The 18,257-nt window shown below is 42.4% G+C and overlaps 1 protein-coding gene across 6 annotated transcripts in view; it reads right to left on the bottom strand.

Annotated features, from left to right (window-relative positions):
- The window catches only part of fam13a (family with sequence similarity 13 member A), a 242,902-nt gene that overhangs the window by 115,887 nt on the left and 108,758 nt on the right, over window positions 1-18,257 (bottom strand). For all 6 annotated transcript variants that reach the window (XM_028802748.2, XM_051928116.1, XM_051928112.1 and 3 more), the window contains one exon: window positions 3,844-3,885. In XM_028802748.2, coding sequence (XP_028658581.1) covers window positions 3,844-3,885 — 42 coding nt within the window. The remainder of the gene's footprint in view (window positions 1-3,843; window positions 3,886-18,257) is intronic.

Genomic DNA, 18,257 nt, shown 5'->3' with positions numbered 1-18,257 from the left:
TGGGAATACCCAAAGAGCCAGGGCTGGGATGTGAACCACTGGAGACCACAAAGTCCAGCCCAGGGTTTTAGTGGCACAGCTCATTGGCTGCTTAAGACCTGCCTGATATGATGCCAGTAGGGGAGCTCTAGCAGTCCAGCCCTTGGACCTTGGAAGTCCTTACTATTGACTCCCCATAAGTAATCATGTCCCAAGTCCTTAAAAGTCCTTTCTAGTCACCAGACTGTGGAGTTCAGAGTGGTGAGATAGTGCTGGACAAAGGTTAGACTGAGGACAGAATGTGGAAGTTGGCCCACGAGCAGGTGGTGCTTTATAGTGCAGGAATGGCTTAGCCTGCTGTCCTTTTGTTTTGTCATTCATTTTATTTTCCACTCATTTAAGAAATGGACTGATGTTAGTTTTTTGTTTCAGCTTCATTTATATGATCAAATATTTCGATCATGCCACAATGCAATTTGACTACGTTCACATTACCAGGCTGAAGTGACTCAAATCGAGTTTTTTTGCCTTAATGACACACAAATCTGATGTTTACAGGGATGTGTGGACACAGAAACTCCAAACTTTTCAAATCAGGTTTGAGTCACTTTCATGTGTATTCCTAGATCAAATATGTATCTGGTTTGTAACCATGCAACATGAGTGGGAATGGTCAGGTCAGAATTTGTGTGTTTTTTTCCCTATACACATGGGCTGAGCGCTGCCGTCATCAGCCAGCACCGGCAGCATGGCAAATCAGGAATGGAGGAGAGCTACAGCTGTGATGACAGTCACTGTCGTCCCACCACTGCTCGCCCTTTTCTTGTACCTGCATATCACTTGGTGCAGCCGTGCTAGCAATACCTGTGAAAACAGCAAAAGAGAGCCGTTTCCTCACCGTCTCGACCTAATCATGTACAGATGATGAACTGTTTGCCATCTTCCAGACAAAAATGTGAAGCATACATCAGCTACTAGTGCATCCTTTTTTCTCAGTTTTAATACCATTAGCTGTCTCAAAAAACATGAGTTTTGTTGTTGGTGACACTGATGACTCGAGCACAAACATATCAATGACATGCACGTTATTGTTTATTAGCTGTGATGCCTGCCTAAGACGGGCTGAAATCTGAGTAATCAATGGGGACTATGTTTTTTATTTGGTGTATAGGTTCAATTGGTATAATAATATGCAACTGTTCCCTCATTAGATAGAGCTGCCTGTTTTTGCTGCTTCTTCTCGTCATCACTTGTTGAACTGACCACTGTTATAGTCGAAGTGCTTTGCTGGGAAAATGCGGCAGTGGTCACTACCACCCTGACCTGGTTTAGATAGATACACAGACAGGCAGACAGATAGGAAAGGCACTTAACGATCGATCGGGATCGATCTAGATAGATAGATAGATAGATAGATAGATAGATAGATAGATAGATAGATAGATAGATAGATAGATAGATAGATAGATAGATAGATAGATAGATAGATAGATAGATAGTCAAAAAGGCACTATATAATAGACAGACAGACAAGGCACTATACAGTACATAGATAGATAAACGTACTTTATTTGCCCCAAGTAGAAATGAAAACTTTAGCCATTTGCTGCTTTGGTTTCCCAATGTGCATATTGATTTTATGTTATTTTCACTCATTCATTGCCCACCAAACAAAGTTATCAGTCCTCAACATTACAGCTACAAACCTCATTTATGTGGCCCGAGTGGGAGCAAAGAAGATGCTACCATGCTGCTGTTGCTGGAGTCTAACATCAGACAACAGAATAGGCCAAACAGACCAATTTTCTTGTTTTTAGATCCTTATTTGGTATTATTATTATTATTATTTTTTTACTCTTCTACATCTAAATCAGAAAATAAGTAAGCTGGTTAAGTTTGCAAATGATACCAAGACAGGTGGATTAGCAGATAATTGGAAATCCGTCATATCATTACAGAAGGACCTGGATAGCATACAGGCTTGGGCAGGTTTGTGGCAGATGAAATTTAATGTCAGTAAATGTATAGAATTACACATAGGGAGTAAAAATGTTAGGTTTGAATACACAATGAGCGGTCGGAAAATCGAGAGTACACCTTATGAGAAGGAGTTAGGAGTCCTAGTGGACTCTAAGCTATCGACTTCCCGACATTGTTCAGTAGCCATTAAGAAGGCTAACAGAACGTCAGGTTATATAGCGCCTTGATGTGGAGTACAAGTCACAGGAGGTTCTGCTCAAGGTTTATAACACACTGGTGAGGCCTCATCTGGAGTCCGGGGTGCAGGTTTGGTCTCCAGGCAACAAAAAGGACATAGCAGCACAAGAAAAGGTCCAGAGAAGAGCGACTGGGCTGATTCAGGGCTACAGGGGATGAGTTATGAGGAAAGATTAAAAGAGCTGAGCTTTTACAGTTTAAACAAAAGAAGATTAAGAGGAGACCTGACTGAAGTGTTTAAAATGATGAAGTGTATTAGTCCAGTGGATTGAGACTGTTATTTTAAAATGAGTTCATCAAGAACACAGTGACACAGTTGGAAACTTGTTAAGGGTAAATTTTGCACAAACATTAGGAAGTTTTTCTTTACACAAAGAACGACAGACACTTGGAATAAGCGACCAAGTAGTGTGGTAGACAGTAAAACGTTGGGGACTTTCAAAACTCGACTTGATGTAAATAAGTGGAGAGGACTGGCGAGCTTTGTTGGGCTGAATGGCCAGTTCTCGTCTAGAGTGTTCTAATGTTCTGTACTACCAACCCGCCCTGATACGCGTAGTGAATTCGGTTCTGTGAAGGTTCACCGTGGTGAAAGTACAGCAGCTGCGTGACAAAAAGACAAAATATTTGTAACTGAGTGCAACAACAAGAAAGATGTTAGCCTCCAATGCACTGCTGACAATGCAGTAACTGTCAATGTATGTGTCGGGGGAAACGTGGAAGTCAATAAGTCTTGTGCTGTGGTTGACTACATCAACTCTTTGGGTGTGCTGATTGTCGGTGCCTGACCTACCCATTCTACATCTCTCGAAAAATTATTATAAGAAATATTTGCAAAAAAATAAAAAAAAACATGCATCTACTGTCCCAATTGCGACATTGGGCTTTGGGTTGGTGACACACGAATGACGTGTACTAAATCTTCATCTGTACAGCAGTGGACACTAGACATGTCCATCCTACTGTAATTATGTTGATGTTTTGTGATTTAGAGGTTTCTGTTACACATAATGACATTTTTTCTTGTTGGAAATAGAACACAGCTACCCCATGGATGGTCAGGGTCTGCTATCGGTAGGCTCTGACAGTATTGGCCTTTATTTCTGCATTCCACCTACTCTAATAATTCCTTCACTTTTTTGTGCTATTAACTCCTGTTTCGTTTTTTGAGTTTAGGGTGGTTTTTATGCATCCTATGAACTATACCAAGTACATTCCCGAGAGAATGCACCAAAAAATTTCCCAAGTCTCATGTTTAAAGAGGACTACAGAGTGCGGCTGAAACAAGATGTGTAGAATCGATCGGCTATGTCTGCCCAAGAGACCTCTATTAAAAACTGCTGTGCCAAGCAGTCAGAGGTAACCAGTTACTCTATGTAGCGTTGTTCATAGTGAGCATTTCAAACATATGATACATTTTGGCTTTGAATCTCTGGGTGAGGACCCTTTATTACATGAAAATGTTGAGAATCTATGAATTTCAGTTTGTTTTGGCAATAAAGTAACAGACGGAGGTAACGCCCTAATACTGAAAGCTCGCTCTCTCTAGACAGTTGAGTAAACACAAGACCACAGCAGGTTAACAGCCTGCAGATATCAACACACGTGAGTGGACGAAGACAATGAGAATTAAGAGGCGCGCCATACCTCATATAGAAGGGAGACATCGGTCGGTCATCTTCCTGAGAGCTAAAAAGAAAAGAAACAGAGAGTATAAATGGAGGAAGGATAATGGCAGCAGGCAAATAAAAGGCCTGGGAACAGTAGTTAAATAATATTATATTTAATTTATACTGTGCCTGTCACTGCTCAATAAAGTGGCACAAAGCACAACAAAAATAGTTAAAAATACATAAAAAGGGAGCCATATAAAATTATACAAAAGGGTCTGCAAACAGATACATGTTTTAAGTCACTGATAGTGGCATCACAAAAGGGACACAGAAGGTTCGGTCACCCACAGTACTCTTCTGATTCCTAGGAACAATAAGCAGCTGGACCATCCTGAGAGGATCAGATTTGGTAGGCACAACATACAGTTGCAGAAGCTCAGACAGACAAGATGGGACATGGACGTTCAAAGTATTGTAACAGTGTTGACAAGTTGCATCAATCTGGGGATGAGTCTCCACAGCAGAGGAGCCTATAAAAATGCCTGCAAAGTCACAAATGAATTCCAACTACTGCAGTTACTAGTAAGTGGTCATTTTAAGGATTTAGAGCCACCTAACAGAGCAATGTGAAGAGCAGAGAATGCATTTGACACTTGGTACCAGTGCTACATTGGTGATAGCAGACCTACGATCTGACTTATCAAGTGCCTAGTGCAGCAGGGACCTAAAATGGATGTGGTGGGCTCTTCTCAGGATATGTTGGAGAGTCTCAGTGCCGAGATCCGGGATCTGAAATGCCATTTGCATTACAGGAAGTGAGGACAGCTGCCTCTGCAGCTCCACCAGCTCTTCTTCATCTGTTAAAGTCTACTGGCCTTGGTGTGCGGTCACACTGTGGCAGATCAAGTTGCTGCTGACCCCAGGTGAGATGTTTGAAGCTGGGCTGGTGGTAGCAATACATAGGCAAAGTTCAAGACAGGTCAAAGACCTATTACAGAGCAGCGGTGGAGTGAGAGTCTCAAAGCTGACATCCAGGCCTGGAAAATCGTGTGCAGTGTTGGTTCAATGAGGCAAAACAGCCAAGAGATTCATCTGCAGCTCCACACATATACTGGACACTTCATCACACAGACATATAGTGTTTAACACCTACACTGCACCAACTGACCATGAAGCACTTCACAAAAGTGACATTGCTTATGTTTGTTTGTAATCGATTCTGTATTTACTATGTTTTTTTTTTACTTCAAATGTCAACAAAATATGCAATTTGGCCAATGACAGCCAATCATGGAACCGTAAAATGTTATTTTTGGCACTCAGTAAAGCGAGTTTGTAATCCCAGGTCTAAACGGTAGTCGTGAAAGTTAGAGTAAATGAAGTAAATCACTTCCACGAGAAGCATTTCCTTCCATAAACTTTTTCATGAGTTCCAGGAAAGATTAGTGGGAGAACATGGACCACTGCAACACTGCCCATTCAGCAGCAGCAGCAGCCGCTTACCTTCTTAGCCCCAGATTGTGCTTAAAGGGATTATGACAGGGTGCATATTTGTGCCGTATGTGCAGGCTCTACAAGCCTCCGACTTATGAATGGGCCCTCAAAGCGCACCTCCCAGCTTCTAAACAAAGGATTAAAATGCCTGTCATGGGGGAATAAAACTCCATTAAAGACTATTAATACTTCAAAGCTGAGCAAATCACATGCTAGCCTTAGCAGGAAAGAATGGAAAGATTTTTCTCCTCCAGTTGCCACCCTGGCACTAAGAGACCCTGCCTGCAGATGCTGGGCCCCAAGGTGGAATGTTTAGCAACAACAAAGTCCAAAGTGGCTTAGCATGGTGGCACCATGGCTAGTGCTGTTATTTTAGGTACCTGGGGTGGGATTCCTGACCCCCTCAGTCTGTGCAGAATGTGTATGGATCTCCCACCTACCTCACAAAGACTTGCATTGTAGGGTTATGCGGTGACCCGTGAGGTAGTCGTGTAGTCAGTCACTGAGTAGACATGAGAGTGTAACTGACAGACTTCTCTAACACCTGATATTGTAGAAGTGGGCTCTGGCTCTGTAGTGTAGGACAGACTGGCTATAATCCATTCTGCCAGGCTGGAACACAAGTTGTGTCTTAGGAAGCCACTACCGGACACTCTTAATATCATTGGGCATCCCTTTGAAATGCAGCCTCAGTGGCTTATCTGATAAAATGATCGATATAGGACCTTGTAATGGCGCAGGTACGTCTCTCAGAGATACGAGCTTGGCACCAATGTTCGAACGAAGGCCCACAACTCAATGACTGACAACCGTCAGGGAAACAACGACAAGACTTCTATTCCTTCCTTTAAAAACCCTTGTGAGACCCAAAGTCATTGCTTCCCTCCTGAGCTCACTGCTTTACCTGGCCGTAATCTCTGCTGTCCAAAGAAGAAATCCCACTGCTTATAGGGAGAGGCTGCAGCAAAGGTTAAATCAATCCCTTCAACTCCAAATGGCTAACCAGGGGCTGGACTGAAAGAAACGGAATCCTGTCCGTAACAGGAGTTGGACGAGGGGTGGCACCACTCCAAACTCTGCCCAAGCAGAGGAAGACCATAGAATTACATTTGCAAATCTGTCTAAAAAACACATTTTGACTTCATCATTGTGGGTTACAGAGTGAACAAGCATGTGCAATAATGGCAAACTAATCCATGTAAAGATTACATCTACAACACAACAAGTTAACAGAAAATAAAAGGGGTCGGAATACTTTCTGAACCCACTGTGCATTCATTTAGACAACTCACTGTGAGGAAAACTCAAAGGCAACACTGAGCAGGATATGGATAGCAGATACAAAAAACAGAAGGACAAATGGATGAGACTTGTCAGCCTACACCTCTGGTAGGATCAACATCACCACCTTATGAGATTACATAACCTGCTTGATGCTTGTCAACTTGCCAGGTCGGTCCGTGTACTTTTTGGTATTTGAAATTTCGTTTCAGAAAATATCATTTAAAAAAGAGAATCACTTATTTGATTTGCAACTTAAAAGGGAAAAATGAAAAAACGCAAAACAATTACTTTTATCCTTTTGTTCTTTCGCACATCAGAAAAGAAAAATGCAAGAAACGAGAACGAGAAAAGGTCATTTATTTATTTTGCAGTAAGTGACAACAATAACGTTCATAAAAGAACTGCTACATCAATGACGTACACATTTTCCTGTTATTTTGACGTACGTCTATTTTCACCCTCAAATCCATGGAAAGTTTTATAAACGTGGCACCTTGACTTGCCGTCTCCTTAGTGTCTGCCATTCCTTCAATTTTTGTATGACCTAGGGGGCTTCGCTCGCCATCCCCCACCCACATACCCCAGGCTGGTGCTATGGGCCGGCCACTTCACTTTTCTGCCACTCGCTTTGTGAAGAGGGGGGCTGAACGCACCCCAAGGAGACACGGTCGCTCCTCCGAAACCCCCTCTTAAACTGTGATACAATGGGAAAGAAATAGGTTTTTTTTTTTAACCTCCTCTTTGCTCAATCAGCTGCTGGCTTGCTGCTGTGCCATGTAATCGCATCTTGCGTGGCGCACTTCTGTCATATCACCTATGTCCATATATTCACCCTCTTTTCGCTTTTACCTTTTCATCAATATCACATTGAATTTTGATTCCATGTTTGGAATTACATCGTGACAACGCAAAGTTTCTTTCTCTCTACATGGAATGTGTCTGACAATAGCATTCATACAAATGAGAAATAATTGAACCGTGTGTGTGGCTATGTGGGCAGGACTTTTCCAAATCTCTTTGCATAAGCTCTTGTCTCGTGGGGCTTGAAATTTTCTCTTGCTGGATTTCACTTTCACCAAACAACAAATCATTTAATTCTCGCGGATACGCCTCTTCATTGGGAAGAAACACGACTTTTTCCCTGATGGCAACATGAATTAGACGATCTAAAGTTTAAAACTGAACAATATATTCGATCTCTTTTCGCTGTTCCGTTATTTCACCGAGTAATAATTTCCGTTTGTTTGCGCTAATGCGATCTTTACTATCCTTTATTTGGATTTTCGAATTTTTATCTCTAACCTGCTCTACATGTCTACCGCACCAACGTTTTTGAATTCTTTATGACGTTCTACTTTGTCTTCTACTCTTTTATTTCCAGCCCCGGGTGTGGTTAAATCTCTTGGTACAAAGACTCGTCTCACGGGACGTGAAAGTGTCTCTTTGGGAAAATCACGTCTCGTCTCCTTCCAAGTTTTTTTTTTTTTTTATAATAGAGAGACATTTATAGGTCAGCAAAATAATATTTTAATGAAATTTTGAGAACACTTCATGAATATAAATTCACATAATGAAATTTCCCTTAGAAAGTGACACATTATAAGAAGTACTCAAACCCAAATCAGTGCGGGGTCACAGGTGTTTGGAGCCGATCCCAGCAGCACTAGAAGCCACCTCAAAGTCCAGGCTTGGCCGGCACACCGGTCTCATCACAGTGCCCACTCACACTGGGCTAACCTGGAATCACCAGTAATTCTAACCACCATGTTTTTGAGATGTGGTAGGAAGATTAAAATACCCAAATAAAAATCCACTTTTTCTCATCTGTACTGTGTAAGTAATTCTTACATAAACTCGGTGGGGAAGAAAGGAAAAAAAAACAAAAAAAAAAAAAAAACGGAGTAATGTGGAAATTAGGCATATGAAGAAGTTTGTATTTAATTAATAAACCCATTAAGTGACAAAGCATGTGTCACCTGAATAATCAACAAATGGCAAAAGTGAGCCAACTTGGGGGAAAAAAGAGCAAGACAACAGCACCACCTGCTGCTAGGCTAATACACTGGCCTAACAAGAAATAGCAGGAGAATGTAATGATTGAGGGAAATTCAAGACTGCACAAGGCAAAACTGTGGAAGGCAAAAATAAAACACAATGCTGAGTAGGGCTGTGGAGTCGAAACACAAAATCTTCAAGCTCCCGGCTCCTCAGTATCAGGTACCACCCACTTTGACTCCTCTATTCATATTTACACATGTACATTCACGCTATTGATTAAAAGCACATAACATAGAAGATACAAGGATCTTCATCACTGCCAGCACAAATCATCAGGCTAACTTTTTAGCCTCCTAACCTGTTAATTTTGGGTTTAAAGGCTGTAGTGATGTTGTTGTGGCTTGCAAACACAGAATTTAATCAAAAGATTAAACTTACAAAATAAAAAAAAAAAAAATAAGCTACACTTTTATCAAAAGTCTAGAAGAAGTCTGTTTAATTAAAACGGCAAATGTGAAAATTGGAAGTTCTAACTCATTATACAGTATTACAATTTATATTTACTCTGAGTCGACTCCAGAAACCCAATATTTGCTTCCGACTCCACAGCACTGATGGAGACGCTCTTCCTTACGTATCAAGGGTTCCAAATAATAGAAACCTTTGATTCCTTGAATAGCCATGTGAACAAACATTGTCCAACCTGTATTATCGAAGTCAGAGTGGCCTCAGGCAAACAGCAGGAAGAGAGAGTTAGGAATCACTTTGAATTTGGGCTTTACTGCTGTTGTTTTTGTTCATTGTAAGTTTCATGTTTTGATGTTATCACAGAGAGTTTCACATTTCACTTCTTATTTTTGTTCAGTTTCTTAAAATGTGCCTCCATTCCCTCTGTTTTTTGTGGGTGAAGCCCCAGGAGGCAGGGCCACCCTGGCATCACAGCTCCGACTCCTCCCTCTGGCTATTTATTTCCCAGTCAGAAATGAGAGTCCACAGTCAAGTTGTTTGGAGACATTTGTGAGTGTTTTCCTGAGGATTTACTGATTTTTGACATACAGTGGAACCTCGGGTCAAGAACGTTTCGGACCACGTACAAATTGGGTTACGACCAAAAGGCTCACCAAACTTTTGTATCTGTTCACGACCACACACTTGGTGACAAACAAGCCAGTTTTCCTTCTGGTTCGTACACGCTGATGATTTCCACACATGTTCAGAACGAGCGAGCGTAAATATATGTACAAACAGCTCGTACGGTCCGGAACGGATTAATTGTATTTACATACAATAATATGGGGGAAATTACTTTGGGTCACGACCAAATCGGGTTGCGACTAGAGTTCTGGAATGAATTACGGTCATGACCCGAGGTTCCACTATACCCTCCATCCATCCATTATCCACCGCTTATCAGAGGTCGGGTCGTGGGGACAGCAGCCTAAGCAGGGAAGCCCAGGCCTCCCTCTCCCCAGCCACCTCCTCCAGCTCCTCTGGGTTCCAAGGCCAGCCGGGAAATATAATCCCTCCAGCGTGTCCTGGGTCTGCCCCGTGGCCTTCTCCCAGATGCCCGAACCTCCTCAACCGACTCCTCTCAATGCAGAGGAGCAGCGACTCTACTCCGAGTCTCTCCCGGATAACTGAACTCCTCACCCTCTCTCTAAGGGAAAGTCCAGCCACCCTGCGGAGAAAACTCATTTCGGCCGCTTGTCTCCGCGATCTTGCTCTTTATGTCACTACCCAAAGCTCGTGGCCATAAGTGAGGGTAGGAACGTAGATCGACTGGTAAATCGACAGCCTCGCCTTTTGGCTCAGCTCTCTCTTCACCATGACGGATCGTTGCAGAGCCCGCATTACTGCGGATGCCGCACCAATCCGTCTGTCGACCTCCCGCTCCATTCTTCCCTCACTCGTGAACAAGACCCCTGAGATATTTGTACTCCTCCACTTGAAGCAGTAATGTGTTCCCAACCCGGAGAGAGCATTCCACCCTTTTCCGGCTGAGAACCATGGCCTAGGATTTAGAGGTGCTGACTCTCATCCCCGCTGCTTCGCACTCCGGAGGTCACTGTCCGATGAAGCCAACAGGACCACGTCATCTGCAAATAGCAGAGACGAGATTCTGAGGTGACCGAACAAGACCCCCTCTGCTCCTTGGCTGTGCCTAGAAATTCTGTCCATATAACTTATGAACAGAATCGGTGACGAAGGGCAGCCCTGGTGGAGTCCAACCTCAACAGGAAACGAGTCCGACTTATTACCGGCAATACGGACCAAGCTCCTGCTCCTCCTGTACAGGGACTGAATGGCTCATAGGGTTCCACTGTTCAACTAAGCAAATTATGAGGAACTCCCGTAAACCTGCGTATCCAAACAATTATCTAAACAGTAGCAGTATCTAAACCAATTATGTGGCAGCTGCACAATGCATAAAATCCTGCAGACAGCGGTCATGAGCTTCAGTTAATGTTCACACAAAACACCAGACTGGTAATAAAGGTGGTATCAGTAATTTTGAGCATGACAGGATGGTTTAATCGTGGATATGTGGCTGCTGATCTCCCTGGATTTTCACACACAAGAGTCTCTCGAGTTTACTCAGAATGGTATAAAATAAAAAAACAAAACAAGAAACATCCAGTGAGTGGCAGTTCTGTGGACAGAAAAGCCTCATCAGTGGAGAATGGCCAGACTGCTATGATCTGACAGAAAGGCTTTGGTAACTGAGATGACCAATCTGTAGAACTGAGGGGAGCTGAAAGACATCTCAGAAGGTACATTTTGAACCTTGAGGTGGATGGGCAATGACAGCAGAAGACCACATCGGGTTCCACTCCCGTCAGCCAAAAACAGAAAGTGTGCACAGGCCCACCAAAACTGGACAGCTGAAAAGACTAGAAAAACGTAGCCTGGTCTGACAAATCTCTATTTCTGCTCAGGCACACGTAGTAGACGCCAACAGCATGAATCCATACACCCAACCTGCCTTTGTGTCAACAGTCCAAGACTAGTAGTGGTGGTGGGTGTAATGGTGTAGGGAATGTTTTCTTGGCTCACTCTGGGCCCGCTAATACCAATCAATCAAAGCTCGAGTGACGGGCCTATCTGAGTATTGTTGCTGACCATGTCCATCCCATCACAGCCACAATTTATGCATCTTGTAATAGCTAATTCCAGCATGATAATCCATCATGTTGCAAAGCAAACTGGTTTTAAGAACATGACAATGACTTCTTCAGTGTCTTTCCCAGTCACCAGATCTGAATCCAGAACAACATTTTTGGGATGTGGTAGAACAGGAGATGAATGTTCAACTGTCAGACCTGCAACAAGTTTGTGGGGCAATCAAAATCTTGTGGAATCCATTTCCATGAAGAATTGAGGGCTAACTAAACAAACATAATGACAAATGGACTAAATGGTGGTCTCGTCTGTCAAACTTCCTATGTTCTAATTAATAAATAGTATACAAATAATAAATAATGCATATTTACATAAGAGATATACACTCAACGGCCACTTTATTAGGCACACCTGTTTAACTGCTTGTTAACACAAATATCTAATCAGCCAATCACATGGCAGCAACTCACTGCATTTTTGGCATGCAGACCTTGTCAAGACGACCTGCTGAAGGTCAAACCGTGCATCAGAATGGTGAAGAAAGGTGACTGAAATGACTTTGAACATGGTGGCATGGTTTTTGGTGCCATGCAGGCTGGTCTGAGTATTTCAGAAACTGCTGATCAACTGGGAGCAGCAGGAAACCATAGCGGGTGCCACTCCTATAAGCCAAAAACAGGCAACTGAGGTTACAATTTATACGGGCTCACCAAAATTGGACAACAGAAGGTTAGAAAAACGTTCCCTGGTCAGATGAGTCTCGATTCCTGTGGTGGCATTTGCCTGGTAGGGCCAGAATTTGGTGTCAACAACATGAAAGCATGGATCCATCCTGCCTTGTATCAACGGTTCAGGGCAGTGCAGGTGCTGTAAGGTTTTGGGGGATTTTTGCTTGGCACACTTTGAGCCCCTTAGTAACAACTGAGCATTGTTTAAATACCACAGCCTACCCTTAGTATTGTTGCTGACCATGTCCATCCCTTTATGATCACGGTGTACCCATCTTCTGATGGCTTCCTCCAATAGGATGACAAGCCACAATATGATCATGTCAATATGGACCAAAATCCCTGAGGAATGTTTCCAGCACGATGCCATGAAGAATTACAGCAGTAATGAAGGTAAAAGGGGGTCCAGCCCAGTACTAGCAAGAATGACCTTATTTGTAGGCTTCATCTTACTGAATTTGATGCAGTAGATCACGTAGCGAGTCATAGTATCTGCTTTCATTAAAACATCACAAGTAGCTGCACAGGACTTTGATCAGGTGGTGGTGTTGCAGAAGCAGGAGCCAATATATCAAATATTTTCCAAGGATTTACCCTTTGCTCCTCCAGATGTCTTCCACGGGCACAGAACTTGAAAGGTGTGAAGAAGTTACGATTGATGGGTTAACAAGTGCTGCATTTTCACACAGCGTGAGATCACAAAGGATGCTTTCCCTAGAACACGCAAACAAACTTGTTAAAGCCTTCTCATTGTGATTTGGCAAAGTGAGATGCAAAATTTCATACCAAATGGCGCATTGCAGTCTACGAACGTGCATTTCACTAACATGTATTAGGCCCAAAGGACACTCTGAAGTGTGTTTCATTCCAGATTTAAAGTCACTCCTGCAGCATGTGCGAGGTCAAGAGGGAGTAGCGCGGTGTGCAACAGCAGCACACATAAATACGAGAGAAGATCAAGGGATGGAAGTATCAGTGTGCTTCAGCATCTTGACACTGAATTAGGAGACAGACTGGGCAGAGAGATTAGTTAAATTGGGAAGCAACTAAAAAGAGTATTTAACACGGCATTAACAGTGCTGGGATTGGATGGTGGGTGACAGTAGTGAGTGCTCAGCGCTGCATCGGCGTCTCACCGACACACACATCTGTCATTCCAATCCCCAACACTTCTATCCATGGTTTTCTTCCCTGCCTGATGTTAAATAAATTAAATGCACCACAGTTCAGATAGATAGATAGATAGATACTTTATTAATCCCAATGGGAAATTCACAGTTCAGTTACTGCCGGCAGTATTCAGTTTTCTCAATACTTTTTGGGGATAAAAACAATTCTGCTTCTTATTTTGTGCAAAATGGGAAGCTACTGGTTATTTGCTTTGGTAGCATTTTGTTTCCGGTACTGAGGTGTAAGGGCTCGTTTATACTTCACGCTCAGAATGCGCACGCACACGCATCATGGCTGCCGCACATTCATTTGATGCATCCTCTAAGCAGGTCTTCAGAAATTAATGCGAAGCGTGCGCGGGTTGCAGTACCAGGAAAATGTTGGTGGGCGCAGTGTGATAAAAGTTGGAATGCGACGTCAGAGTCTCTATTTACTATCTACATGTGACAGAAAGCCGCTTTGAGGATGCTACTGGATGGATGTGCCTCCTGCGATGTTTGATGAATGGTTCGACGTGGTGAATACAAATGCATTCGTGGTGCTTTGATATTAAAGTGTCGCATATTCCCGATTGTAATAGCACAATACATTTTAAAAGTCATAGATAGATAGACAGACAGACAGATAGACAGACAGACAGACACACACTTTATTAATCCCAAGGGGAAATTCACAATACCATCATCTGTGCCGTCATCAGAATGTACAAAGGCATATTTGAGCCACAGAGGGAAAAAAAAAGTTACGGAGACAGTGAAAAGGTCTATTTTGTGAATAAACTGGAAATTTCAGCTTTAATCTCAAAATGCCCACTTTAAACTCGTAGTTTACTTTATCATTAAAGCACAGCGTTGTAAACATCATCCTAGTTGTTAATCGCAATGCGCTTCTGGAGCTTCCTCCTGACCTGACAGCAGCATCGTCACACACCGAACACGTTACATTCATGATATTCCAGCTCTCTGCACATTTAGAATCCTTAGATTTATACTTGATATCACTTTCATGATGAAATGTATTAAAGTATGTATGTTACATTTTACAGATAAATCGGTAATTTCATTTAAATACTGTTAATAATTACACACATGGGGGTGACATGGTGGCGGAGCGGTAGCACTGCTGTCTTGCAGGGACTCACATCGCTGGTGCTCCCTGTCTGCAGTTTCCATGTTTTGCTGCTCGGTTTCCACAGTGAGCTCCGGTTTCCTTCCAAAGATATGCAGATTGGGTAACACTAAAATGACGCTAGTGTATGTGAGTGTGCTGGCAGATAGATAGATAGATAAGATAGATACTTTATTAATCCCAACGGGAAATTCACAAAGTATTCACCTTGCGATGAGCTGATGCCCCGTCCAGGGATTGTTTCTGCCTCATGCCCAGTGCTAGCTGGAATGGGCGCATCCCTGGATTGGATGTCATCATTAAACATCCTTTTCAGAGATATTTCGGCAAGGTGTCCTCAGAATATAATGGATGTTTCAGGCAATTCACAACACAGTGAAGCTGAACATTTCTTTCACCGTGATGATATGTCGCACTGACACCTGGTTGAATCTTCCAGATTTACGTAAAGTACGTACAAAAGTATAAACAGTAAAATGCTTGCATAGCAGGAGCGTCCGCTGGAGCATGCATCGTGTGAAGTATAAACCTGGCCTTAAAGCTGGTATCAGTACCAAAGCCAAAAAGTTAACATCAATAAAGCACTACACCACATAGACAATGGGGCACGGGGCACAAACCTGGTGTGGTGACTGTGTGACTCCATGCCTCCCATTTCTTTAGTATTATAGCTACCAAACCACATATTAGACAAAAAAATAAATGAATACAATCAAGAAAAAAAAAAATCTTTTTTAGAGCTCAATACCAGCAAAACAATAAAAGTGCCTTACCAATCAGCATTCACTAGATATCTACATAAAGGGCAAGTGAGTAAGGCGGCTTTATGAAACAAGAATAGGAGCCATGGCTGCTTAGAGCTCCATTACACTCCCTCCTTTGTCTCCATTCTAAATCACAAAGCAGCAAATTAGTGTTGTCAAAACGAACACCTGTCATCTTTCATCTCCAGTTCTTTTTACAAAATAATTATACACAGCCAAATTACTAAGAGAAGTTGAACTCTTTTACGTTGTGTTAATTCAGGTGCAGGTGGGCCTGGTGGTAAATCTCTTCATTCCATTTCATAATACCTTTGGATGGCGTCACATAAAACCTGGACCGTATCAAACAATGTCGCCGGCAGCACACACAGGAGTGGCCAAGACGATACTGCCAAGATGGGAAGACCACAAGGACAACTAATGAGTTCTCAGAAAGGCGCCTTGAATAAATAAAATGTATTATTGTTATTATTATTATTATTGACTGGCCAGAAGAAAGAAATGAGGCTAAGAATGTGCTGAAGTCAAAAACCAGAGACATCGGTCCAATCTTTAATCTAAACTAGGGGTTCCCAACCTCCCAGGGGGTGCAAGAAAGAGGAAGGCTGTGCCACAATTTGCCAAAATTGAGTGATGTGTGGCTATTGCGGTGCAATCAGTATATTGTAGTGTGCAGTCATTTGTAGATCATTTATTAGTGAGAGCACTTGTTCTATAATATGAAAAGAATCAAACAGTATGCGCTCATTTGTCACATGTGAATGAATGACTGTCTGTCTGTCTGTCTGTGTGTGTGTGTGTGTGTGTGTGTGTGTGTGTGTGTGTGTGTGTTTTATGAGAACCCTAGATGCACAGGCAGCAGCACTAGCAGATTTAAGGGAACCCGACATGGTTCCTTACATGGTGCCAGAGATCAGACAAGTTAGCAGTTTCCAGGACTGTATGGCTGCCTTAGTAGTGAGACTAAAAAGAGAAGGCCACTACAGGGAGCACAGCCCCAGAAGGGAATGTATGAGGTCATGTTACTACTCGGGAAGTGTAGGCAGCTGAGGTGAAATTTTTGGGACAGGACCCTTTGAGAGCAACTAAAGGTGCAGGGGTGCAAAGACACCAGGAGCTGCTTGAGGAAGTTTGACTGCTTATTGACACTAAAAATGATTTTGGGATCCCTGGATGGAGTTAAAAGTGACATCATCAGCACAGATGAATTAAGTGTGGAGCCAGAAGTAGAGTAAAATAAAAGCTGAACTGGCAGATGTTATAACATGGATTTCTTTTAAATTTTTTGCTAGCTTTTCTCTGCAATCTAAAGTTCTGAGTGTAATATTCTTTACTGTATTAAGAAAGGGGCTCATTTTTACCACTTAGGAAATGATCTGAAGCTTGTGCATGAACTGTAAAACTATCTCCCTTTTAAACAATGATGTTGTGACCGTCTCTATGGGTGCTGCCATTTAGTGACTCATAATCCTAACATAATACAGTATATGGTTTCAATTGCCAGAAACAACTGGGAGTGTGGGGCACGTGACATCATCAAGCGAATCGGCAGGTGCATTTCTACGTATGTCTGTATTCAGACTTTTCGGCGTTTGTTTTTTGAGAGAGGATCTGCTTTATTGTCATTATACTTGCATTTAATGAAATTTAGTTGACATCTCCGCCTTTACAGCCAAGTATATGTAAAAAGTGCACGTAAAATTAGACAATGAAATAGACACAAGCCTTGTAACAATTAAACAGAGATTCCAATAAAGTGACAATTGAAAAGAGCAGCATACAGTACACTGATTTATTCTTACAATGTGTAAGGAATATTACGAACAATAACAGACTTATCATATATTTACTAAGAAAGCAGCATGTCTGACTCGTTTGCAATGATTATGATGTAATGACAACAAAAGATAAACAGCATTTACTTAAAAAGCAGCGTCTTTGCCATTAACGATGTGTCAGTCCTCAGACGTTCAATAGAATTCCCTCAATGGCGGTTCGAGTCTAGACTCCCTGCTTTAATTTACAGCTGTTTTGGTACAAGAGTTTGGTTTCTCTCTTGGTTTAGATATTAAGAATCACAACGTAGTCTTTTCTGAGCCAAGTTTGTAAATGAAAAATCAATTCAACTCCTGTTCATTTTTCTAACAGCTACAGTACATTCTTTGAAACAGAAGGATAGAGGAAGGTAGACAGTCTGGGGGGGGTCTGACGAGAGAGAAACATGAGGTGTCTCTAAGTGTGCACTCAGCGGAAAGCAAAAAAGACGTCGTGTGGTGGTATGTTGTGTGGCAACATAGTGGGAAAGGCACCCCACCAGACAGCAGTTCACAGAGGTGACAACTGGTACATTGTTTCTGATGTCAATGTCAAACCAGGGTGTTGTTTTAAACTTCTTTTAGCTGCTCCCATTTAGGGGTCACCACAGTGGATCATCCACTTCGATCCCTCTCTTTTACATCATTTTTCTGCCTTCATGTCCTCCCTCATCACGTCCATAAACCTTCTCTTCCTCTAGCCTGGTGGTTCCATCCTCAACATTCTTCCCCTCATATTTCCTCTGCAAGTGTCCAAACCATTTCAATATAGGTTCTCTCACTTTGTCACCAAACTGTCATACCTGTGTTGTCCTTCTAATACAGGAGTCCTCAATCACAGTCCTGGGGGGCCGCAGTGGCTACAGGTTTTTGTTCTAACCCGGTTGCTTAATTAGAAAGCAATTATTGCCAATAATTTAATTTCATGGCTTGTTGGTGCTTTAACTC

The sequence above is a fragment of the Erpetoichthys calabaricus genome, chromosome 5, assembly GCF_900747795.2.
Source record: "Erpetoichthys calabaricus chromosome 5, fErpCal1.3, whole genome shotgun sequence".
Lineage (NCBI taxonomy): Eukaryota > Metazoa > Chordata > Cladistia > Polypteriformes > Polypteridae > Erpetoichthys > Erpetoichthys calabaricus.
The sequence above is the reverse complement of the archived record's forward strand: the minus strand, read 5'-3'. Positions and strand labels throughout refer to the sequence as shown.